Below are 26,790 nucleotides of genomic sequence, written 5' to 3'. Positions count from 1 at the left end.
CCGGGATCTTCACCCGGCTACAAACTGTATCCCCGGAAGCGGTCTGAAGGGGGCGGGGCCGTCTCTCAGGCGTAGGCAGTGCGCGTGCACAGAGCGGCGCACCCTCTCGGCTGCCGTAGTTCGCCTCTTCGCTTGGGCGCCTCGTCGTCATGGCGGCCGTTCGCAAGCCGGTGCTGCTCGGGCTTCGCGATACTGCAGTGCACGGCTGCCCCACGGGGCTGGGCGCCTGGACCGCGAGCAAGCTGGGCGGCATTCCGGTGAGGTGGGGCGACGGAGCCGGGGTCGACGGGTGCTGGTGAGGGCTACGGGGTGAGGGAGTGGGCGAGGTCTCGGGTAAGAGTCAGGGTCTGAGTGCCTCCCTTGCCCTCAGGACGCCCTGCCCGCCGTGGCAGCGCCGAGGCCAGTGTGTGAACTTTGCAGGCAGCCGCTTGTCCTGGTCGTGCAGGTGTACTGCCCGCTGGAAGGCTGCCCCTTTCATCGGCTCCTGCACGTGTTCGCTTGCCCCCGCCCGGGGTGCGCTAGCGGCAGGGCGCGCAGGTAGGCGGCGAAGTCCCGGATCCGCCCACTGGACTTAATACCGAGTGGGCGGGAGCGGGGGTGGGGGGCCAGCCCCCGGCGCACCCGGAGGGGACTGGTCAGTCGGCTGGCAGTCGGCGATGGACTCCTCACCGCAGTTTTTCTTTACTATGAAGTTGGAAGGTGTTCCGCTCCCAGTGCCTGCAAATGCGAGAGAAAGAGACGCAGGACGCTCAGGTAAAGCGCTTGTGACTATCATATTATATGATCTGCTGTAATTTGAGGGTATTTTCCAGAATTTCGTTTAAGACAAACTTTAAGCCATGTTCTTTGAAGTACTTTGGAATGGCTTCTGCTTTTTTTTATGTTTAGTTTTTATTACTTTTTCTTATTAGTCATCCATTTTATACACATCAGTGTATACATGTCAATCCCAATTTCCCAATTCATCACACCACAATTTGCTTTTGTTTTGAACCACAAAATGGTACTTCCTTCATGTCTTGTTAGTTGTTTTAATTATGCACTGAAGGTATGGAAGCATATAGCTTACTGACTTTTCTGTTTGAGAAAAACTATGGGTGTGTACATACATATCATTATATATGTGTGTGTTTATAGTAAATATACTTACTGTGATAAGTATACGTGTATATAACAAACATATTTAATATGACAAAACTCGAATGTATTACATTAAAAAAATCAGGCAAGTTGGTAGCTGCAGGACAAAATTCAGCTTCCCTTTGCCTGTGAATGCTGCTTTATATATACACTGAATTCTTAATGTGTGCCAAGCACAGTACTAGCAATACTGGGAATAAAAAGGTGGTGTCTGCCTATATTTGTCCGGGTTCAAATGCAGATAATAGAAAAGCACTTTGACTTTTTAAAGCTGAGACAGACTTAAAATTAGGTTTTTACTAACTTATTTGGATAGCCTGGAGGAGATGACTCCAGGAGTGACCTCCGGAACCACACCTCAGAACTGGCCTGTCAAGGAGCTGCTAACCTCTCTTGCAGTCAGGAAACTGAGATGTGTTCCGGTGAATGGAAGCTGCCCCGTTCAGAACTGTTGACTCCAGAGCCTTGCTGTCTCCATCTACAGATCAGCTACCTTTTTTCTCATGGCTCTTCTTTCTACTTCACTCTGTCTCAAGTTTGTGTCTCCCTCTAGACACAGACAGACCCCCTGATCACACCTAGGACCCCAGGTGTTTAGGAGTCTGGGAAATGTAGTTCTTTCTTACCATGTGCAATACATGAAGCACAACTGAAAGAGATGTTGAAGAAACCACTGTACTGCATTTGCCATGGGGCCCCTGAAAAGGAAACACAATATTTGTCACCTCCAACATGCTTTTGAGTAAACGGGGTCCAGGAAGTTGAATCAGAGTGTGCCAGAGTGGAGGGCGGGGGGTGCTGGTCTTAAGGCTCCCTCAGGAAGGTGAAGGGATGGGTGGCTCAGGAAGCCAAGGGAGTAGGTGAGATCACCCAAGTGTGCTTGAACCACATTCACTGGATATTTTTCCAGAAACAGGAAAATGGCCTCACAGCTGAGGACTGGTGTGAAGGTGCAGATGACTGGGGAAGTGACAGGGAGGAGGCGCCTCCACCACAGGTTATCTCAGATTTTGGAAATGATTCCAGCCGTGCCAAAGACAGAGACTGGACTGCCCAGCTCCAAGACCTCCGCCTGCAGGATACTGTCCCGGGCGCTGCTCCTCCTCTGCCTCCTGGGGAAGGGATGGCCTTGCCTTCCGTGCTGCCACAGTTCCTGCCCTACTACATCTGTGTTGTTGATGAGGATGACTACAGAGACTTTGTCAGTCTAGATCATGCTCGGAGCCTTCTGAGGGAGTATCAACAGAGAGAGGGAATTGACATGGAACACTTGCTTTCCCAAAGGTGAGAGTGTGTACTGCTGAGCGTGAGAGGTGATTTGATCAGGAAGCTGCCACAGTAGGTACCCTTCGGTTTTACCCTCGTATCTGGGGAAACTTTTTCAGGCAGCACTTGTGTGTGTAGGACCTTTCTGCTTCATGCCTCTCGGATGAGAAAGGCAGACAGACAAGGGGATCTTAACCAGCCACCCTTGAGTTAGCTTGAAAACACTTTGTTCTGTTTATAGGGACCCTCAGGAAAGTGAACAAACAGAAGTTAGGGATACCAAGTATTTACACAAGATGGGTTTACTAGCTCTTTAACTTTTCTGTTTTTAAATGTATAACAGAGACAGGTAAGTTAGAAAAATGCCATTTGTTTATTGACTCTTGCCTGTGGCTCAAGAACTGGCCTAGGACCTCAGAGACCCTCCCAGAGCCTCAATTCTCCCCTGTAAAATGGGGATGATACTGATATCTGGGTGGTGTATCTCTTCACATGGTTTTTGAAGTTAAGTGCGAGAATAGGTCTTGAAAGGCTTTATAAACCAAAACCCTCTAAAGTTTGAAGTAAGAATAATCACTCTGCTATTATAATAGAATTACAATAGGATATATGGAGAGTTGACCTGGTTCTTTACCAGAGCTGTATCATCTGTAAGCTTTTGCAGAATACTGTTAGAGTGTGTGAAGAAGTGTTGGTGTTTGAAAATAATCCATAATGGAGAAAGAAATGGAGAGAGTGAGTGGACATAATGACTTTTTAAATTGCAAATAATTATCCAGAGTTGAAAATGGCTAGGAAGCAGGGCTTGAGAGAAGGGTAGCAGGGGGGTTACTGCTATTCAGTATAATTCTAAATACTGTAATTCTCTGGATATATACAGGCAAAAGTGTTTTTTGCTTCTCTTTTTAGTCTTTCTAGTGATGGTGATGAAAAATATGAGAAGACCATAATTAAAAGTGGAGATAAGATGTTTTACAAATTCATGAAGAGAATTGCTGCTTGTCAAGAGCAGATTTTGAGGTAAAGGCACATTTTTTAAAATTGTTTTTCTTGATTGTAAAAGTAATGTATATAGGGCTCCCCCGGTGGCGCAGTGGGTGAGAGTCCGCCTGCCGATGCAGGGGACACGGGTTCGTGCCCCGGTATGGGATGGTCCCGCATGCCGCGGAGCGGCTGGGCCCGTGAGCCATGGCCGCTGAGCCTGTGCGTCCGGAGCCTGTGCTCCGCAACGGGAGAGGCCACAACAGTGAGAGGCCCGCGTACCGCAAAAAAAAAAGAAAAGAAAAGAAAATACTTTTAAAACCACCACCAGGCTAGGTCTCTCACTTCAATCACTCTTGTGCTTTAATTTCAGTTCTTATTTCACTTTGGGGAAAATTTCCTATTTCATCATTGAGTATTGTTTTTCATCCATTTGTTGAGTTCTCTATTTTGGACACCAATTATCCTTACAGTAGTTGTATTTATCAACCTTCCATAGATATCACCTTCTCTCTAATTGCTTTGTCTTTTTCTTTTGCATTCACTAGATTTTCACAACTCTTTTCACCACGTCAGTACTTCAATTTTCAGCCAAGTCTGTTGTTTCTAAATTTATTCAATATGTAATGTGTGGCTTGGTTTCTTTAGCAATTCAGTTTCCCTTGGCTTCTCATAGTTACTTCATTTTCTCAACTTTGAGCTCTTGGGTTTCACTGAATGTATTTTCTTACAAAGTTCTGCTATATCTTGAAAACTCTGCTGGGAATTATGTGTTCTCAGTTTATATTTTCTTCCAGATATGGTTCCTGGCTCATTTTTGTTTGTACTATTCATTTCTTTAATTTTACTGATTACAGGAGTGGAATGCCACTTTTCATCTAGCTCATGCCTGAAGGGGGCAACTCTGTTTAGACCACCAGTTTTCTCCAAAACGGTGTGTGGGCTTTCTTACTGATTTTCTGTCTATCTCATATCAGAGGTCTGCTCTTTTCCCTTTCTCCAAGCATATTTTTCATTTCTTCTACTTTTCTGTAGTGAAGTGGGGTGGGGATATGGTTCTGTAAGACTAGATGCAATCTACTAGAACACCTGGGTTTCACTTTGACTTCTCAGATAGTGTAAAATGTTTTACATGTTGGGGGATCCCATTTTAATGGGGAAGAAATTGCCCTTGACCTCTTTATCATTACTGTAACTAGTCAACAACTTTTGCTTCTGAGAGGCAACTCCTAATTCCCTGCATCGTCACCCCACCACACCCAGTTCTCTGGCCAACAGCCCTACAGCAGAAGATACAGACTCTTTTCCTATTTGCTTCTTTCCAGATTCAAGATTATTACTGCAATTCTCAGGATTTTGTGGGCTAATCGGTATATTTTGAAGAGGTGAAAGAAGAAGGCTGTATGGTTAGAACTCACACTAAACCATTCCAGAAATTTCTCTACCTTCCTCTGTGAAAAGTAAATTAATTACAAAAATAAATATTTAAATACATGTGAGGTACTCAGACCTGTATTAGACATTTAGTGATATTATGTCCTGAGCTGCCACTCTTGAGTTTTATGGTATTAAGTTCCTTTCCTTATTTCAATGCTGATGGAAGGGATTTTCCTTTTAATACTTGTTTTTTTTCTATTTTATTTTTGGCTGACTTTTACCTTTTACATTCATCATATCAGGTATTAGGGGAGAAAGACCATTTGATTTTACTCTGTCCACTTTATCTGGACCCATTTTTCCAAGCTTTCCCTGTGTCATTATTTTTATATACTATAACCTGCTGGGTATGTCATTTCCTCTGAGGCCTCTCTGACATCCTACTTATAATAGCTATGTTTTATTTTCCTCATTTATCACTTGTGGAAATCATACAACATGTCTATTTATTTTTAACCTCCCTCACTAGAAAGCTAAAGCTATAAAAACACGGACTTTGTGTCATTTCCTGCTGCACCTGCAGCATCTAAAATAGACCCAATAAATATTTGCTGGATGAATGAACACGTTCACTGAATCCTTCCAGACATGCTGTAAAGTAGGTATTAGGCCCATTTTACAGAAGAGAAAGTAAAGGTAAAGTCATCTGCCCAAGGCCAAGTCTTCTAAGACCTAAACCAAGGTTCTTTTCAACCATACCACATTTGAAAAGGTGTTGGCTCCACCAAATACCTACTATATGTTTTGCGTGAGAGTTATATATTGTCCTTACCACCAAAGAATTTACAGAAATTAGGTGATTCAGTAGACCCTTGTCCTAAGATGATGAAGAATAGATAAATATGCCAGTGCTATTAAGAGATCCTAGGGCTTCCCTGGTGGCACAGTGGTTGAGAGTCTGCCTGCCGATGCAGGGGACACGGGTTCGTGCCCCAGTCTGGGAAGATCCCACATGCCACAGAGCGGCTAGGCCCGTGAGCCATGGCCGCTGAGCCTGCGCGTCCGGAGCCTGTGCTCTGCAACGGGAGAGGCCACACAGTGAGAGGCCCGTGTACCACCAAAAAAAAAAAGATCCTAGGGAATTCCCTGGCGGTCCAGTGGTTAGGACTCTGCACTTTCACTGCCGAGGGCCGGGGTTCGATCCCTGGTTGGGGAATTAAGATCCCACAAGCCACGCAGCACGGCCAATTAAAAACAAAACAAAACAAAAAGATCCTAACAGATCTCTGCTTCCCCAAAACATAGCATAGTGGATTTCAAACAACAGCCAGTATTTACGTATATTTTACAGAGTATTTGCCTCATCACCTCATTTGATTCTCATAGGAATCCTATGAAATAGGTAGTTGTATCATCATCCTCACGTTAGAGATGAGGCACTGAGGATAAGAAAGGTTAAGTGACTTGCCCACGGACCCACAGGTAGAAATGGAAGACCTGGGCAATGAACTTCCAAGACGTATGATTCAATATCCTATGAGCACTTGTTACTTACTACAAAGTGTTATGTCTTCAATATATGAAACTTATAAAGTAGAACGCACAGGGGAAATAAAATCAAAACTATTATAACTAACAGAGATTTAATTACAAAGATGGAAGTCAAACTGTTAAGGACACACTCTGTAGTTCAAGAAGAATCAAGACCCCACACCCCAGATAACAGCCTCCTAAACCCCCATCTCAAGAATAGCATCAACACTCACCCAATTTCACAAGCCAGAAACTCAAAACCACTTCTGTTGCCGCCTTTTACTCTCATATCCAAGGGTCACCAAGAATTGCCATTATAAAAATATCCCACAGGAACTTCCCTGGTGGTCCAGTGGGGAAGATTCCGCACTCCCAATGCAGGGGGCCCGGGTTCCATCCCTACTCAGGGAACTAAGATCCCACATGCATGCTGCAACTAAGAGTCTGCATGCCACAACTAAGAAGGCTGCAAGCTGCAACTAAGAGCCCACATGCTGCAACTTAACATGCTGAAACTAAGACCCAGCGCAGCCTAAATAAATAAATTTTTTTTTAAAGAAAAGAGAAAAATTATAAATATTCTATGACCCCAATTATTTTTTTTTAAAAATACACAAAACCGGGCTTCCCTGGTGGCGCAGTGGTTGAGAGTCCGCCTGCCGATGCAGGGGACACGGGTTCGTGCCCCGGTCTGGGAGGATCCCACATGCCATGGAGCGGCTGGACCCGTGAGCCATGGCCGCTGAGCCTGCGCGTCCGGAGCCTGTGCTCTGGGAGAGGCCACAACAGTGAGAGGCCCGCGTACCGCAAAAAAAAAAAAAAAAAAAGCAAAACCTACTTACATGTGTGCATCCAAATGCATAAAAAATAAGTGAACTTAATAAAAATCTTAGCTTCATGGTTTGAGGAATACTGTAGATTTTGGTTTTCTTGTTATACTTTCCTGTGTTTCCCAAACTAATATACATTACTTTTATTTATTTATTTTTGTGGTACGCGGGCCTCTCACTGTTGTGGCCTCTTCCATTGCGGAGCACAGGCTCCGGACGTGCAGGCTCAGCGGCCATGGCTCACGGGCCCAGCCGCTCTGCGGCATGTGGGATCTTCCCGGACTAGGGCACGAACCCGTGTCCCCTGCATCGGCAGGCGGACTCTCAACCACTGCGCCACCAGGGAAGCCCTAAAAGTATTTTCGATTAAGGTCTTACTGTATAGCACAGGGAACTATATTCTGTATCCTGTGATAAACCATAATGGAAAAGAATATGAAAAAGAATATATGTATAACTGAGTCACTGTGCTGTACAGCAGCAGTTAAACACAACTTTGTAAATCAACTATACTTTGGTAAAATTAAAAAACATAAAGTCTGTCTGATAATTCCATCATTTTGGCTGTGGATCTCCTGGTATTCTTTCTTTATGGGTCAATTTTTTCTGCTTCTTTCAATATCTACTAACTTAAAAAAATTGTTTACTGGAAATTGTATGTTGAAGAACAGTAGATACCGAAGTTAGTATTTATTCCTTAGGGGTGTATGCCCCTTCTTCTGTAAGGCCAGTACTGTGGGGGGCTGAGTCTTTTGAATCTGCAGTTGAGCTGAGTCTGGGCTTTGTTGCAGTTTTAGTTAGATTCAGTTCAACATTAGCTTTAGTGCCTTCATCTAGACTTGGTAACCATTGATAAGAATTCAGATATCTTGCTCTAATATACAACCTTGCAGCTAGTTTTCTGGGCCTTTGGATTTTCTTTGCTCTCTGGTTTTGCTCCGGATACTCTCCAAGAAAGAAACAAAATTTGCAAAGCGTGGTCTTAGATGTTGGAATGTGACTTGTACGTGGCCTTGATTCATGGTTCTTTATTTCCTTGCTCTAGGTATTCCTGGAATGGAGAACCACTTTTCTTGACCTGCCCTACATCAGAAGTCACTGAGCTGCCAGCCTGCAGTCACTGTGGAATCCGAAGGATATTTGAGTTTCAGCTTATGCCAGCGCTGGTCAGCATGCTCAGAAGTGCTAATTTAGGTAATAAGCCGTTCATTTATTTGAGTTTGTGGGTTTCTAGCACTAATTTGGAATTATTTTAAAAATGAAGGACTATTGTTTCATTTTTGTTTCCTTATAAAATATAAGCATATTGCATAAAATTTGGGAAATTAGAATTATTATTATTTTTTAAATATTTATTTTTAAATTTTCTTTATTTTTTTTGGCTGCATTGGGTCTAAGTTGCAGCACGCGGGATCTTCGTTGAGGCGTGCGGGCTTCTCTCTAGTTTGGCATGCGGGTTTTCTCTCTCTAGTTGTGGAACATGGGGTCCAGAGCATGTGGGCTCTGTAGTTCGCGGCACGTGGGCTCTCTTGTTGAGGCGTGCGGGCTTAGTTGCCCCACAGCGAAATTAGAATTATTTTAAGGAAACTTGTGTTGCTTCCATTTGGGGCTATTATAAATAAAGTTACTATCAACATTTGTGTACAAGTCTTTATATGGACATAGGCTTTTCAGTAAGTAAGAGAAAAATGGTTGAAGTATGTGGTAGGTGTGTGTTTAACTTTTTAAGACATTGCCAAACTGTTTTCCAAAGAGGTTGTGCCACTTGTATCCCAACCAGCAATACATGAGAGTTGTACATCCTTGGCAACACTTCATATGGTCTGTCTTTTTCATTTTAGCCAGTCTCACAGGTGTGTAGTGATATCATATGGTTTTAATTTGCATTTCTCTAACAACTAATGATTTTGAGCATCTTTTCATGTGTTTATTTACCACTATATGTTTTCTTTGGTGAAGTATCTGTTCTAATCATTTTCTCTTTTTAAAAATTGGATAGTTTGTCTTCTTATTATTGAATTTTGAGAGTTTTGTATCTATTCTGGATACAAGCCCTTTAGTATATAATTTATAAATATTTTCTCCAAGTCTGTGACTTGCCTTTTTTTATTTCTGTTTTTTTGGTATGGACTTTATTCTTTAGAAGCTTTCAATTTACAGAAAAATTAAGGAATAGTACATAGAGTTCCCATATACCTCACACCCAGTTTCCCCTTTATTAACATTTTACATTAATATGGTACTTTTGTTACAATTAATGAACCAGTATTAATACATTATTAACTAAAATCCATAGTTTATTTAGATTTCCTTAATTTTTACCTGATATCCAAGAGCCTGTCCTGGATACCACAGTGCATTTAGTTGTTGTATCTCTTGCCTGTGATGGGTTTTCAGACTTCCTCATTTTTGAAGACCTCGACAATTTTGGGGAGTACTGGTCACTTACTTTGTAAGATGCCCCTATATTGGAATTTGTCTGATTTTTTTCTTATAATCAGAATGAGATTATGGGTTATTGAGAGGAAAATCACAGGGGTGAAATGCCATTTTCTTCATGTCACACATGATATCAAGGGTGCATCTTTATACATTGACTGTTGATGTTAGCCTTGATCACCTGGTGTTTCAGGTTTCTCCACTTGAAAGCAATTCCTTTTTCTCCCCCCAGTCAGAATAAAACGACTTGTCTTTATTCTCTAAACAGTGTCCTTTCAAAAAACAGTTTTTAATTTTGAAGGACAATTGATTAATTTTTTCTTATATGGATCATGTTTTTGATGTCTTCTCTAAGAAATAATTGCCTAGCCCAAGGACACTAGTTTTTTCCTAGTTTTATGTTTTACATTTAGATTTATGTCCATTTTGAGTTAACTTTTATATATGGTGTGAGGTATGGATCAAGTTCATTCTTTTCCATGTGAATATCCAGTTGTTTCAGCACCGTTTATTGATAAGGATATTCTTTCTCTGCTGAATTATCTTTTACCTTTGTTGAAAATTGGTTGTCCATATATGTATTAATTTATTTGTGTACTCTCTATTCTGCATTCTGTTCCATTAATCTGTTTTTCTGTTTTGACACCGCTGCCACACTGTCTTGACTACTGTAGCTTTGTAGGATTTCTAATCTGGTAGTGTCAGTCTTGCAGCTTTATTCTTCCTTTTCAAAGATATTTTGACTCTTCCAAGTCCTTTGCATTTCTATGTTTTTAAGAATCAGCTTGTCAGTTTCTTTAAAAAGTAAAAGGCATTCTGGGGTTTTGATTGGGATTGCATTGATTCTCTGGATCAGTGTGGGGAGAATTGATATCTTAATGTTGAGTCTTCCAACTCATGTACATAGTATATCTTTCCATCTATTTAGCTTCTCTTTAATTTCTTGCAGCAGGGTCTTATACTTTTCAATGTGTAGTCTTGCACATCTTTTTTCAGTTTTGTCTCTAAGTATTAACTGCTTTTTTATGCTATTGTAAATGGCATTTAAAAAATTCCAATTTCTGATGTTTGCTGCTAGTATATTTAAATATAATTGATTTTTTAAAAGATGTGTTGTAAAATATACATACTTAAAATTTACCATTTTGTGGTCATGAAGAATCTAGGGACAAGACGGCAGTAAAGATGCAGACCTACTAGAGAACGGACTTGAGGACATGGGGAGGGGGAAGGCTAAGCTGGGACAGAGTGAGAGAGTGGCATGGACATATATACACTACCAAATGTAAAATCGATAGCTCGTGGGAAGCAGCCGCATAGCACAGGGAGATCAGCTCGGTGCTTTGTGACCACCTTGAGGGGTGGGATAGGAAGGGTGGGAGGGAGGGAGACGCAAGAGGGAAGAGTTATGGGGATATATGTATATGTATACCTGATTCACTTTGTTATAAAGCAGAAACTAACACACCATTGTAAAGCAATTATACTCCACTAAAGATGTTAAAAAAAATTTACCATTTTAGCCATTTCTTTAAGTGTATAGTTCAGTGGCATTAAGTATATTCACAATGTTATGTAACCATCACCACTATCTATTTCCAAAACTTCGTTATCCCAAACAGAAAATCTGTACCCATTAAGAATTAACTACTCGCCCACTCCCAGAAAGGAATTAACTCCCCCATTTTCTCTTCCCTAGTTGCTGGTAACCTCTATTCTATCTCTTTCTGTCTCTGTGAATTTACCTATTCCAGATACCTCATATAAGTGGAATCATACAACATTTGTCCTTTTGTGTCTGGCTTATTTCACTTAGCATAATGTTTTCAGGGTTTGTCCATGTTGTAGCATGTATCAAAATTACCTTCCTTTTTATAGTTCATTGTATGTATATACAAATTTTTAAAATTCTTTAACTTGATGAGGTTTCCATCCTTTAGCTATTATGAGTAATGCTGCTGTGAACAGTGGTATACAAATATCTGTTTGACTCCCTGTTTTTAGTTCTTTTGGGTATATCCTAGGAATGGCATTGCTGGGTCAATTTTAGAGCTGTAAACACATACATTGAAAGCAAAGAAAAATCTCAAATCAATGACCTAACTGTTTACCTTTTAAGGAACTTGAAAAAGAAGACCAACCAACCAAAGCTCACAGAAGAAAGGAAGGAATAAAGGCTAGAGCAGAGATCTTAAAGGATAATATAAAAACAACAGAGACAAGTGTTCTAAACCAAATTTTTTGGTGTGGATTCTTTAAGATTTTCTACATATAAGATCAGATCATCTCTATTTACTAATATATATTTTATATATATACACACACACATATTAGTGTTTGCTAAATGTAATGATTTTACATGGGATGGTGGCAGATTACATTTGATCTTTATGACCATTGAGTATTCTTATGTGTATCTAAAGTACTTTTAGAACAGACATGAAAATATTCCATCTACTCATCGAATCCACAAAACATGTTTATTCATTGTACAATATTTTAAAAGGTTAGCGTGGTTTAATTTTAGAAGCAGAAATTCTGTCTCTTAAGATGATGAGTTGACCAAGGCACACGTTTGACATAATCATATACAGTTGAGGAATAATGGCTTCTATCTCTTTGCACAACTGCCATAATCACTCATGTATAATATCTGCAATGAGGGCATTTTTATGTCAGCATTATCTTCTTCTGGTTTACCAGTAATTACCTGAGGTACATCATATCCATTTCCTCTTCTATTTCAGCAATCAGTAAACCTTTCTTCTGTGGTTATGGAAGTTTTCTTAACATGAACATACGTTGTCATGTGACGTATTCGTTGACCATGGCCTACTTCTCTTTTACAATCAGAAACGAGGAAAGTTGTTTGCTTTTTGTATTCCCTACTGTATTTCAGATCTAACCTGATTTCTTAGGACCTTTATATATTTCTTTTGAATCGCTTTAAACAGATAAGAAGAGATCACTTTTTATCTTTACCTACATCATTAGGTGTATGGACATTATAATAACATGTAATTTTTTTTTTACTACACTGAAAGTCATTTCAGGCTTTGATCTTGGAGTAGTTTTTCTAAGAGGTGACTTGTTCCCGGGACAAAATATAGCAACAACTAAAATCACTTGCAGGATTGTCTACTATTTTTGTTTCTTTAAATTTGTCAGTTTTGGGGGCTTCCCTGGTGGTCCAGTGGTTAAGACTCCGGTGCTTAAGGACACGGGTTTGATCCCTCATTAGGGAAGTTCTGCAAGCTGTGGAGTGCAGCCAAAAAAAAAAAAAAATTTTTGTCACTTTCTGGTAACTATCCTAGGAACTGTTGAGTTCTAGGTATTTTTTAAACAATTCTGATTAGAAAACATCAAGATGAAACACTGAATCTTTGTGGTCAGAAATTCTGTTACCATTATTCTAATATGAATATTTGAGTTGAAGATAATTTGATTTTGATCTGTTAGTGTGGAAATGTAAGTATGGAGACAAAGACAAAATAAAAACAAGCATTCTTGGGATTTCCCTGGTGGCGCAGTGGTTAAGAATCCCCCTGCCAATGCAGGGGACACGGGTTCGAGCCCTGGTCCGGGAAGATCCCACATGCTGTGGAGTAACTAAGCCTGTGTGCCACAACTACTGAGCCTGCACTCTAGAGCCCACGTGCCACAACTACTGAAGCCTGCGTGCCCAGAGCCCATGCTCCACAACAAGAAAAGCCACCTCAATGAGAAGCCCATACACTGCAATGAAGAGTAGCCCCCTGTCAGATTTCCCTGGTGGTGCAGTGGTTAAGAATCCGCCTGTCAACACAGAGGACACGGGTTCAGTCTATGGTCTGGGAAGATCCCACATGCTGCGGAGTAACTAAGCCCATGCACCACAACTACTGAGCCTGCGTTCTGGAGCCCGCGAGCCACAACTGCTGAGCCCGTGTGCCACAACTACTGAGCCTGCACTCTAGAGCCTGTGTGCCACAACTACTGAAGCCTGCGTGCTTCAACTACTGAAGCCCGTGTGCCTAGAGCCTGTGCTCTGCAACAGGAGAAGCCACCGCAATGAGAAGCCCGCGCACTGCAATGAAGAGTAGCCCCCGCTTGCCGCAACTAGAGAAAGCCCACGTGTAACGATGAAGACCCAATGCAGCCAAAAAAATAAAAAAGAAAATTAAAAAAAAAGAAAAGAAAAAGAGTAGCCCCTACTCGCTGCAACTAGAGAAAGCCCATGCACAGCAACAAAGACCCAATGTAGCCAAAACTAAAATAATAAATTAATTAAATAAATTAAAAAGAAATAAACTTAAAAAAACAAGTATTCTTGGGAAAAAAAGATCACGTCATCTGCAAGAGAGATAATTTTATTTTTTTATTTTTAAAATATTTATTTATTTTGGCTGTGCTGGGTCTTAGCTGTAGCACACAGGATCTTTGTTGCGACATGCGGGATCTTTAGTTGCAGCATGTGGGCTTCTTAGTTGCGGCATGTGAACTCTTAGTTGTGGCATGCATGTGGGATCTAGTTCCCTGACCAGGGATTGAACCCAGGCCTCCTGCATTGGGAGCATGGAGTCTTACCCACTGGACCACCTGGGAAGTCCCCAACAGAGATAATTTTACTTCCTTCTTTCTGACTTGTATGCCTTTTATTTTTCTTGTTCAATCGCTCTATATAGAACTTCTGTATCGAATAGAAGTTACAAAAGTAAAAGTAGGCATCCTTTACTTGTTCCTGGTCTTAGGGGAATAGCTTTTAGTTTTTCACCATTAGTATTAAGTTAGCTGTGAGTTTTTCATGTGTATGGCCTTTTTCAGATTGAGGAATTTACCTTCTATTTCTAGTTTATTGAGTGATTTTTATCACTACAGAGTATTGAATTTTGTCAAATGCTTTTTTTCTGCATCAGTTGAGATGATCATGGTAATTCTGTGGATTCTGTTAATGTGGTATATTATATTGATTTTGGTATGTTTAAACATCTTTCCATTCTTGGGATAAATCCCATTGGATCATAGCATATAAACCTTTTTATAAGCTCCTGGATTTGGTTTGCTAGTATTTTGTTGAGGATTTTTGCATCCATATAAGGGACATTGGTTTGTACTTTTCTTTTAATATCTCTGTCTGGCTTTGGTATTAGGATAATACTAGCCTCAGAGAATGAGTAAGTAGTCCCTTCTATTCAATTTTTTGGGAGACTTAAATAAGGATTGGTGTTTATTCTTCTTCAAATGTTTTGTAACATTTACTAGTTATATCCTCTAGTCCTTGGCTTTTCTTTATAAATTTCTTTATTTTATTTATTTATCTTTGGCTGCGTTGGGTCTTTGTTGCTGTGCACGGGCTTTCTCTAGTTGTGGTGAGTGGGGACTACTCTTCATTGTGGTGCGCGGGCGTGGGATCTTCCTGGACCAGGGCTTGAACCTGTGTCCCCTGCATTGGCAGGTGGATTCTTAACCACTGTGCTACCAGGGAAGCCCCTTGGCTTTTCTTTACTGGAAGGGTTTTGATTACTCATTCAATTTCCTTGCTATAGGTCTATTCAAATTTTCTGTTTCTTCTTGAGTCAGTTTTGGTAGATTGCATGTTTCTAGGAGTTTATCATTTCGTTTAGGTTATTCAATTTGTTGGTATACAACTGTTCATATTATTCTCTTATAATCTTTTATTTCTATGAAATTTGTCTTAATGTTTCTACTTTTTTTTTTTAAAGTAGTTATGTATTCAGTATTTTATTTATTTATTTTTGGCTGTGTTGGGTCTTCGTTTCTGTGCGAGGGCTTTCTTTAGTTGCGGCAAGCGGGGGCCCCTCTTCATCGCGGTGCGCAGGCCTCTCACTATCGCGGCCTCTCTTGTTGCGGAGCACAGGCTCCAGATGCCCAGGCTCAGTAGTTGTGGCTCACGGGCCTAGTTGCTCCATGGCACGTGGGATCTTCCCAGACCAGGGCTTGAACCCGTGTCCTGTGCGTTGGCAGGCAGACTCTCAACCACTGTGCCACCAGGGGAGCCCTAATTTTTTTTTATTTTTGGCTGTGTTGGGTCTTCGTTGCTGCACACGGGCTTTCTCTAGTTGCAGCAAGTGGGGGCTACTCTTCATTGCGGTGTGCGGGCTTCTCATTGAGGTGGCTTCTCTTGCAGAGCACGGGCTTCAGTAGTTGTGGCATGTGGGCTCAGTAGTTGTGGCTTGAGGGCTCTAGAGTGCAGGCTCAGTAGTTGTGGCACATGGGCTTAGTTGCTCCACGGCATGTGGGATCTTCCCAGACCAGGACTCAAACCCATGTCCCTTGCATTGGCAGGTGGATTCTTAACCACTGCGCCACCAGGGAAGTCCCAATGTTTCTACTTTCATTTCTGGTTTTAGTAATTTGAGTCTTCTCTTTTTCTTAGTCATTCTAGCTAAAGATTTGTCAATTTTGTTGATCTTTACAAAGAGCAAACTTTTGGTTCTGTGGGGTTTTCTCTATTGTTTTTATATTCTCCATTTAAAAAAGAATTCTGCTCTAGTCTTTATTTTTTCCTTTCTTCTGCTGGTTTTGATAGTGTGGTCTTTTTCTAGTTCCTTAAGGTATAGACCATTTAGGTCATTGACTTGAGATCTTTCTTTGTTTTTATTGTGTGTGCTTATATCTGAAAATTTCCTCTTAGCACTGCTTTCACTGCAGTTTGGTATGTTGTGCTTTCATTTTCGTTTGTCTCAAGGTATTGTCTAATTTCCTTTTTGATTTCTTTTTTGACCTGTTGGTTGTTTAAAAATGTTCTGTTTATTTTTCACGTATTTGTGAATTTTCCAGTTTTTGTCCTGTTATTGATTTCTAGTTTCATTTCATTGTGATCAGTAAAGATACTTAGTATGAGGTAAGTCTTCTTCAATTAATTGAGACTTATGGTATATCCTAGAGATGTTCTTTGTGCACTTGAAAAGAACGTAGTGTTGAATGGTGTGTTCTTTATGTGTCTGTTAGTTCCAGTTGTCAAACTATTGCATTGTCAGACCTACTGTTTCCTTATTGATCTTCTCTCTGGTTGTTTTATTTATTATTATAAGTGAGTTAGTTTTTTGTTGTTGTTGTTGTTGCTTTTTTTGCCGTACGTGGGCCTCTCACTGTTGTGGCCTCTCCCGTTGCGGAGCACAGGCTCTGGACGCGCAGACTTAGTGGCCATGGCTCATGGACCCAGCCGCTCCACGGCATGTGGGATCCTCCTGGACTGGGGCACAAACCCATGTCCCCTGCATCGGCAGGCGAACGCTCAATCACTGCGCCACCAGGGAAGCCCATATAAGTGAGTTATTGATGTCAAGTATTATTGTAGCACTGTCTATTTCTCTCTTTAAATCTTTCAATTTTTGCTTCATATATTTAGGGTCTCTGCACATAGAAGCTTATATGTTTATAATTATTATATTTTCTTGCCCTATTGAACCTTTTATCAACACATAATGTCCCTGTTTGTCTCTTGTAACCACTTTTTATTTGAAGTTTTGTCTAACAATAAGATAGCCAGGGCTTCCCTGGTGGCGCAGTGGTTGAGAGTCCGCCTGCCGATGCAGGGAACACGGGTTCATGCCCCGGTCCGGGAAGATCCCACATGCCGTGGAGCGGCTGGGCCTGTGAGCCATGGCCGCTGAGCCTGCACGTCCGGAGCCTGTGCTCTGCAACGGGAGAGGCCACAACAGTGAGAGGCCCGTGTACCGCAAAAAAAAAAAAAAAAAAGAAAGAAAAAGATAGCCAACCTAGCTCTCTTTTAGTTACTGTTTGCCTAGAATATCTTTTTCTATCCTTTTGCTTTCATCCTCTTTGTGTCCCTATTATCTAAAGAGAGTATTTCTAATAGTATATAGATTAGTGTTATTTTATTATTTTTTTATATCCCATCTGTCAATGCTTTTTTTTAAATAGGAGAGTTTAATCCATGTACATTTAATGTCATTACTGATAAAGGATTTACTTCAGCCATTTAGCTATTTTCTGTATGTCTTATAATATTTTTGTTCCTCAGTTCTTCCATTATTGCCCTTTTTTGGTATTTAGGTGACTTTATTGTAGTATACCATTTAGATTCCCTTCTTTCATTGTCTGTATACAGTAAGTCTCCTACATATGAATGAGCTCCTTTCTGAGAGCGTGTTTGTAAGTCCAATTTGTTCGTAAGTCCAACAAAGTTAGCCTAGATACCCAACTAACACAATCTGCTATATAGTACTATACTGTAATAGGTTTGTAATACTTTTCACAAAAATAATACACAAAAAAGAAACACAAAAAATAAAGAAAACATTTAAAATCTTACAGTACAGTACCTTGAAAAGTACAGTAGTCCAGTACAACAGCTGGCGTACAGGGGCTGGCATCGAGTGAACAGGCAAGAGGAGTTACTGACTGGAGGAGGGAGAGGAGGTGGGAGATAGTAGAGCTGAAGGATCGTCAGCAATAGGAAATGGAGGGCAATGGCAATTTCACTCACGCCTGATGTTGATGGAACACACGTTTGCATCTTTGAAAGTTCGCAACTTGAAGGTTCATAGGTAGGGGACTTACTGTATTTTTTAGTATTTTACTTAGTGACTACTTTGCAATTAACGTCTTAAAATTTTAGCAACCTAGTTTGAATAATACCAGCTTTCTTTCAGTAGTATGCAAACACTTCTACTTCTATATACATCTATTCTTTTCCCTTTATATTTTTAACATCACAGATTATATCTTTATACCTTGTATGTCTCTTAACATAGATTCATAATTGCTATTTTATGCATTTGCTTGTTAAATTGTATAGGAGAAAGAAGTTACAGACTAAACCAGATGTATAATAAAGCTGTCCTTTATGAAGTTCTTTATTTTTCCTGTTTTTGAGTTACTGTCTAGTATCCTTTAATTTCAACCTGGAGAACTCCTTTTAGCATTTCTTTTTTTTTATATATATAAATTTATTTATTTATTTGTTTGTTTTTATTTTTGGCTATGTTGGGTCTTCGTTGCTGCGCATGGGCCTTCTCTAGTTGCAGCAAGCAGGGACTACCCTTCGTTGTGGTGCGCAGGCTTCTCATTGCGGTGGCTTCTCTTGTTGCAGAGCATGCACTCTACGTGTGCGGGCTTCAGTAGCTGTGGCACGCGGGCTCAGTAGTTGTGGTTCATGGGTTCTAGAGCATAGGCTCAGTAGTTGTGGCGCGTGGGCTTAGTTGCTCCGCGGCATGTAAGATCTTCCCAGGCCAGGGATAGAACCCGTGTACCTTGCATTGGCAGGTGGATTCTTAACCACTGCGCCACCAGGGAAGCCCCTAGCATTTCTTACAGGGAAAATCTACTGTTATGAACTCCCTCAGCTTTAAAAAAAAAAAAAAGAAAGAAAATCTGGTAATATCTTAATTCTCCTTCAATTTTGAAAGATAGTTTTGACAGATACATAATTCTTTATTTACAGTCTTTCAGGATGAAATGTGTCATCCTATTGCCTCCTGGCTTTCATGGTTTCTGAGAAATCAACTGTTAAATCTTATTGAGGCTATCTTGTATGCAGCTAGTCACTTCTGTCTTGCTGCTTTCAAAGTTACCCTTTTGTCTTTGAGTTTTAACAGTTTGTCAATTTAACATTTGACTACCGTGTGTCTGGTGTGGATCTCTGAGTTTTTACTGCTTGAAGTTTGTTGAGCTTCTTGGATATGGTGTTGGAGCTAGTTGCTAAATGAAAGAAGGAAAATCTCTAAAACTTACCAGTGTCTTAATCGAGCTCTAACTGGATGATGAAGTATTTCACTAGACTCCAGAGTTCCAAAATAGATAGTTTCAGACAGTTCTTCCAGCTCAGTAGCTGCCTTAGTGCGAGGTCAGATTCCTAGAGCTTCCTACTCTGCCATGTTCCTTGACATTATTTCCACAATTGATTTTTGTATTCTGATCTTGTGCCCTGCAACTGTTCTGTTGATTATTTTGTTGATTATGTCAGGTTTTGAACATAGACAGTCATGTCGTTTGGGGATGAAGATAGTTACTTCTTCCTTTCCTTAGCTGGCTGTCTTTTTTTTTCTTTTTCTTTCTCTTTTCTTCTTTATTTGATTTATTTATTTTTTGCCTACTGCACTGACTAGAACCTCAGTACAGTGTTGAATGTAAATATGAGAGCAGACATCCTTGTCATATTTCTGATCATAGGAGTAAAGCAGTCAGTCTTTAATCGTTAGGTAACTTAGTAACTTGTTAACTGTAGGATTTTTGTAAATGCTCTCATCAGGTTGAAGAAGTGCCTGTCTAATCCTATTTTTTTGCATTCTTTTTTTTTTTCTTAACAAATTTATTTAATTATTTATTTTTGGCCACGTTGGGTCTTTGTTGCTGTGTGTGGACTTTCTCTAGTTGTGGCTAGCAGGGGCTACTCTTCGTTGCGGTGTGCGGGCTTCTCATTGTGGTGGCTTGTTTTGTTGTGGAGCATGGGCTCTAGGCACACAGGCCTCGGTAGCTGTGGCATGTGGGCTCAGAAGTTATGGCTCACGGGCTCTAGAGTGCAGGCTCAGTAGTTGTGGCGCATGGGCTTAGTTGCTCCGTGGCATGTGGGGCCTTCCCAGAGTAGGGCTTGAACCCGTGAACCCTGCATTGGCAGGCAGATTCTTAACCACTGTGTCATCAGGGAAGTCCCTTTGAGTTCTTTTTAATAGCTGTGTATACAAGTATTATTTAAGTCATGTTTAGCACATTGTTGCTTGGTAGGTATCTACCAGTTTCTGTTGCCATCAGCCACATAGGAGGTTGTTGATGTCCCAGCATCTTTTGCAGCATCTGGTACAAAATTTTGGAAAAGTTTTGCAAATATTATTGTTAAAACGTCATAACCTAGCAATTCCACCCAAAAGAATTGAAAACATACGTACACCAAAACCTGTACACAAATGCCCGTATCAGCATTATTGGAAATACCCAAAAAGTGGAAGTAACTGAAATGTTCATCAACAAATCAGTATACAAACAAAATGTGGTATCTCCAGTGAGTATTATCTGCCATGAAAAGAAAGGAAGTACTACATGATAAACGTGCTACAAATAGTTGTGCCTTGAAAACATTATGCTAAGTGAAAGAAGCCAGACACAAAAGGCTACAAATTATATGATTCCTTTTATATGAAATGTCCATAATAGGCAAATCCATTGAAAGAGAAGATTAGTGGTTGCTTGTACCTGGAGGCAGGAGAGAATGGGGAGTGACTGCTAACAGGTATGGGCCTGGGGTGTCTTTCTGGGGTGATGAAAATGTTCTGGAATCTGATAGTGGAGATGTTTGTATAACTATGTGAATATGCTAAAACCCAATGAACTGTAGCTTTAGAATGGTAAATTTTATGGCATGTGAATCATGTTTTAATTAAGAAAAACACCGTGTAAGCAGCTGCACAAACTCATAATGCCTTTGGTGATCCTTGTAAGGATGACAGGGACAACAGTTATGACAGCAAAGTGACAATTATAACAGTTAGGTTTAATGGAGGAAAACCAATTTTTAAAAAATATTTATTTTTTGGCTGTGTCGGGTGTTAGTTGCGGCACTCGGGATCTTTGTTGCGGTGCGTGGGCTTCCCTCTTGTGGCACGTGGGCTCAGTAGTTGTGGTGCACGGGTTTAGTTGCCCCGCAGCATGTGGGATCTTAGTTCTCTGACCAGGGATCGAACTGGCATCCCCTGCATTGGAAGGTGGTTTCTTAACCACTGGACCATCAGGGAAGTCCCAATGGAGGTAATTAAGCCAACTTAAATAATGAACATTCATTCTTTAGGAAAAAACGTTAGTTTTATTTATCTATTTATTTATTTTTGTGGTACGCAGGCCTCTCACTGTTGTGGCCTCTCCCGTTGCAGAGCACAGGCTCTGGATGCACAGGCTCAGCGGCCATGGCTCACAGGCCCAGCCGCTCCGCGGCATGTGGGATCTTCCCGGACCAGGGCACGAACCCGTGTCCCGTGCATCGGCAGGCAGACTCTCAGCCACTGCGCTACCAGGGAAGCCCACGTTAGTTTTATTTTGCCCTTTTATGTATTGATAATATGTAGTTGAAATTTTTCCTGTTGCATGTGTTTTTTTAACCAGTATTTCTACAAATTAATGTTATTGACACCAATCCTGTGAGCCCTTAACTTTTTGAGATCTTCATATTTTTCTTGCTGAGGTATTTATTCTACCTCTTCCTTGTTTGTTACACATCTTCCTCTTTTTTGTTTTTTTAACTACTTTTGTGTTAGGTTTTCACAGTTCAAAAATGTATGGGTTTCTCTCAGTCTTTATTGTTGTTTTTTTTCTTTTCTTTTTAAAATTCTAAGTCAAAAAGTCTATCTCCTAGTTGTTTTTCTAGGAGATGGCTTTGTAAAATATTTAAATCATTACTCCATGCAATGTTAAGTTTACTTACATTGTTGTGACACGGATCTCCATAACTTTTTCATCTTTCAAATCTGAAGCTCTGTACCCATCAAACAACTCCCCACAACCCCTGGTAACCACCACTCTACTTTCTATTTCTATGAATTTGACTACTGTAGGTACTTCATATAAGTAGAATTATAGTATTTGCCCTTTTGTTATTGCCTTACTTCACTTAGCATAATGTCCTTAAGGTTCATCCATGGTAGCTAGCATGTGTCAGAATTTCCTTCCTTCTTAAGGCTGAATAAATATTCTATCATATGTATATACCGATTTTGTTTATCTGTTCGTTCGTTGATGGACACTTGCTTCTACCTCTTGGCTATTATGAATAATGCTGCAATAAACATGGGTATACAAATATCTCTTTGAGATCCTGCTTTCATTTCTTTTGGTTATATACCCAGAAGTGGAATTGCTGGATCGTATGGTAATTGTATTTCATTTTATTTTTTCGAAGAACCACCATACTGTTTTCCATAGTGGCTGCACCATTTTATATTCCCAGTCAACAGTGCACAAGAGTTCCAGTTCCTCCATATCCTCACCAACACGTATTTTCTGTGTTTTTCATAGTAGCCATCCTAATAGGTGTGAGGTGCTACCTGATGGTTTTGATTTCCATTTCCCTAATGATTAGTGATGTTGAGCATCTTTTCATATTAATGACTTATTAGTCATTTTCATATCACTTTATGTAAATGCCTATGCAAGTCCTTTGTCCATTTTTTTTTGCGGTACGCGGGCCTCTTACTGTTGTGGCCTCTCCCGTTGCGGAGCACAGGCTCCAGACGCGCAGGCTCAGCGGCCATGGCTCACGCGCCCAGCCGCTCTGCGGCATGTGGCATCTTCCCGGACTGGGGCACGAACCCATGTCCCCTGCATCGGCAGGCGGACTCTCAACCACTGCGCCACCAGGGAAGCCCCCTTTGTCCATTTTTTAATCGGCATATTTATTTTTTGTTGTTGAGTTGTAGGAGCTGCTTATATATTCTAGATGTTAACTCCTTATCAGATATGATTTGCAAATATTTTCTCCCATTCCACTGATTGTGTCCTTTGATGCACGTAAGTTTTTAATTTTGATATAGTCCAATTTCTCTGTTTTTTCTTTTGTTGCCTGTGTTTTGCTGTCATACCCAGGAAATCCTTACCATGTACTTCGTTTTAATTTATTTATTTATGTAATGGCTGCGTTGGGTCTTTGTTGCTGCGTGCGGGCTTTTTCTAGTTGTGGCAAGCCGGGGCTACTCTTCGTTACGGTGCCCGGGCTTCTCGTTGCGGTGGCTTCTCTTGTTGCGGAGCACGGGCTCTAGGCACGTGGGCTTCAGTAGTTGTGGCTCGCGGGCTCCAGAGCGTAGGCTCAGTAGTTGTGGTGCACAGGCTTAGTTGCTCTGTGGCCTGTGGGATCTTCCCAGAGCAGGGCTTGAACCTGTGTCCCCTGCATTGGCAGGCAGATTCTTAACCACTGCGCCACCAGGGAAGTTCCTAGGTAATGGGTTCTTTATTCAAGAGGCCCTAGTTTCTAAAAGATCCTCTGAAATTAAGAGAATTATATTCATTCTGTATTTCAATTTTGAATAGTATGCATTATCTTTACTATAATAGATAAGGAAATGTATACCCTACTCCATCTCCAAATATTTGAGTATCATTTTTGCTTTATCAAGGTCTTCAAGTCTGTATTCTATAGCCATAATTCTCATAGCTGTTTAGCCCATGAATTCTTTATTTTGACTGTTCTCTCCTAGCTGGAATCTATCAAGTAATAGCCTCAAAGAGGGCTCGTAGGTGTTGTTCTTACTTTAGAATGTGTGTGCTGGTCTGCCTTTATATTTGAAGGACAGCTTATGTATAAAGTTCTTAAGCCCCACTTTCTTTCTTCAAAACTTTGTAATCGCCCATGCTGTCAACAGTGAGAGCCCCGCCAGTCCCTTCATCTGGTACCTCCTGTCATCTCCCATGGCTGCGTCTCACTGAGAAGTATGTTTTGGCATTGATTGTTGCTTTGTAGAAGTCTGAGGGTGGACTGATTTCCACCCCGCCCCACCGCCGCCACCTTTGTAACTAACTTTATGCTAGGATGCCTGTAGAATTTTATTTATTTATGAAGTCCAGGCACTGAACTAACATATGTCTTGCCATCCCATTGTTCTATAATCCTTTTATTGTGGGACAGGATAGGTCTTCCGACCTATATATTTAGTTTTTCTTCCTTTTTATTTCTGAGTATCTTTTCTGTTGAATTTGTAGCTTTTCTACGGAAGCAACACCAGTTGCTTTGGTCACCTTTCTCCTCTCAAATGCATGCTTTTCCCTTTCCCTCTACATTCATTGAGATTCTCTCAAGCCTTTTTTTCTACCTGTAATTAAGTTTCACCTGTCTTTTCTGTTTCTTGTGATTTCTGATGTTTTTCACTGGATGTGTAATGGGACTGTTTTGATCTCCATATGCCGTGTCTTTCTCCTCCCGCTCCCTCATCCCCCAAATGTGGCAGGTCTCTGGGCTCATGTATAATACTCAGCTCCTTGGTATTTTATTCTTTCTGATTCCTTACACCTCCCTCTTTGATCTCCTGGTGGTTACTAGTACTGAGTGTCAGCCTTCTAATGCCCTCTGAAAACTGCCTGTTGCTCTTTCTAGTTGGGAATTATCTCAAATTCACCACGGTAGTTTTTCAAAATCAGCTCTAGTTTGGCCTTTCTTTGTACTGTCTTTGATTTTCTTTCCATTATTGCTGTCTACATTTTTAAAAAGTATTTTTCTTTTGCTGCTGCAAACCAGTTGCCCAGCTGCTCCTTTTCACTCCTGATTTCCTATTCTGATTTCAGCAGGAGTTCTTGTTGCTCATGTTCTCTTGATGACATTCTTCGTGGCTCCATCCATCAATAAACTTCTATAAATTCTTACGATTTATTTTCTCCTTTTTGCCTGTATCCTTTCTTGGAGGTAGTGTTCTGTCAGTGTGACGTATTTTAAAATGATCTTCAATGTCAGATAGTCTAGACATTTGCAATGAAGACTAATTGAGATTTTTTGTTTATTTTCAAAGTATATTTTACTGGGACTTCCCTGGTGGTCTAGTGGCTGGGACTCTGTGCTCCCAGTGCAGGGGGCCTGGGTTCGGTCCCTGGTCAGGGAAGTAGATCCCACATGCCACACCTAAGAGTTCGCATGCCACAACTAAAGATCTCACATGCCGTAACTAAGACCCAATGCAGCCAAATAAATAAATAAACATTTTTTAAAAAAAATATATTTTACTGATAAATCTGTGGGTTTTTTTTGCAATCAACAGTCACTTTTTGTAGGAATACTGCAACTGTATTGTGACTGAAAACTAGTGAGCACTGTTTTTGCTTTAAGTAATTATTTTTTCAGTGTGTAAGGTGGACTCACTGCCTGTGGCAACGCCAATTATCCTCATATTGAGCCATCTTTTCCCTTCCTTTGTATTTTCTTCTAATTGCTAACAGTTAACACTTAAGATGTGCCAGGCTCTGTTCTAAGTATCTTACATGTATTGGCTTGTTTACTCCTCCTTACAGCAATCTTGTCATCATGATAAATATAGTCATTATAACATAGAGATGAAATCACTTGCTCAGGGTGGTAGAGCTGGGGTTTAAGCTCCAGCAATCTTGTTCCAGAGTCTGGGCTCTATCCACTAAGCAAACTTTGAAAAAAAATTTTTTTTGATGGGTATACTATTCTATTAACATTTAAATTTCACCAAGAGTTCAAGTATATGCTAGCCATTTGTTCAGATTTTTGAAATAAAGACAAAATGGGCAAACGGCTTTGAGGGTGCGATGTATTTAACACTGCACAACATATTCACCAACTAGACAATCGAAGGGGTGGTATGACTATACACTTAGGAGCACCAAGTACAGGAACAAGCCCTGGAACTGGAAGAAGAACCTGCCATTCAGGACTGAACAGAGGTCTTTGGTTGCTGACAGAATCTCCCCTTGACTTCAGACATGAGACAAACCGAGGGAGTCTGTCAGTATACAAAAACCACTGCCTTTAGTAACAGGATGGACTTGCCAGAACCAATTCAGATTGTGGGGACCAGTCTGAAGTGAGCAGGGTTGGCTGGAGGCTGGAAATGTTGCAGCTGAAGGCCGGCATCGGCAGATGACAGCAGCCATGTTCTAAAAATCGCTGATTTCTACACAAGTTCCTAAGATGCTTTCCCCAAACAGGGCAAACTTTGAATATTGAGTGTATCTCACAAGTCTTCTCCTTGTTGGAATCCTGAATATGTTGTATTTTTCAGGTCTTTCTGTGGAATTCGGAACCATTCTAATATACACATGTGAGAAGAGTTGCTGGCCTCAAAATCATCAGACTCCCGTGGAAGAATTTTGTATTATCCAAGAGGACCCAGATGAATTATTATTTAAGTAGTGCATTTCCTTTTGTGTTTTTTTTGTTTGTTTGTTTGTTTTCATTTTTGGCTGCGTTAGGTCTTTGTTGCTGCATGTGGGCTTTCTCTAGTTGCGGAGAGTGGGGGCTACTCTTCATTGCAGTGCATGGGCTTCTCATTGTGGTGGCTTCTCTTGTTGTGGAGCACGGGCTCTAGAGCACAGGCTCAGTAGTTGTGGCCCATGGGCTTAGTTGCTCTGTGGCATGTGGGATCTTCCTGGACCAGGGCGTATTCTTAATCACTGTGCCACCTGGGAAGCCCTTTCCTTTTGTTTATATAAATTAAAGCAAATTTTAATGTTTAAATTGTGTTTTTACCTCATTTTGACTCACAATTTATTAGCTCTTGTTTCTTTTTGCTTTTTTTTTTTTTTTTTTTTTTGAAAAGCACTTGTTATC

The 26,790-nt window shown here is 40.7% G+C and overlaps 1 protein-coding gene across 2 annotated transcripts; it reads left to right on the top strand.

Annotated features, from left to right (window-relative positions):
- Positions 1-149: 149 nt before the first annotated feature.
- On the top strand, positions 150-26,373 carry PDCD2L (programmed cell death 2 like). 2 transcript variants are annotated; one of them, XM_065899611.1, is made up of 7 exons: positions 150-257; positions 371-537; positions 693-753; positions 2,057-2,424; positions 3,316-3,426; positions 8,173-8,321; positions 26,243-26,373. In XM_065899611.1, the coding sequence occupies exons 1-7, from the start codon at positions 150-152 to the stop codon at positions 26,371-26,373; spliced, it is 1,095 nt and encodes a 364-aa protein (XP_065755683.1). The 2 variants fall into 2 exon arrangements, with proteins under 2 accessions (XP_065755683.1, XP_065755682.1); XM_065899610.1 differs by having other exon boundaries at positions 2,051-2,424.
- Positions 26,374-26,790: the final 417 nt, after the last annotated feature.

Source organism: Phocoena phocoena, chromosome 20 (genome assembly GCF_963924675.1).
Source record: "Phocoena phocoena chromosome 20, mPhoPho1.1, whole genome shotgun sequence".
NCBI classification, from domain to species: Eukaryota; Metazoa; Chordata; class Mammalia; order Artiodactyla; family Phocoenidae; genus Phocoena; species Phocoena phocoena.
The sequence above is the reverse complement of the archived record's forward strand: the minus strand, read 5'-3'. Positions and strand labels throughout refer to the sequence as shown.

Coding starts and splice junctions, on each gene's coding strand:
- PDCD2L (XM_065899610.1), top strand. CDS start 150: ATGGCGGCCGTTCGCAAGCCGGTGCTGCTCGGGCTTCGCGATACTGCA. Junction 538..692: donor GCTAGCGGCAGGGCGCGCAG/GTAGGCGGCGAA, acceptor TTTACTATGAAG/TTGGAAGGTGTTCCGCTCCC. Junction 2,425..3,315: donor GAACACTTGCTTTCCCAAAG/GTGAGAGTGTGT, acceptor TTCTCTTTTTAG/TCTTTCTAGTGATGGTGATG.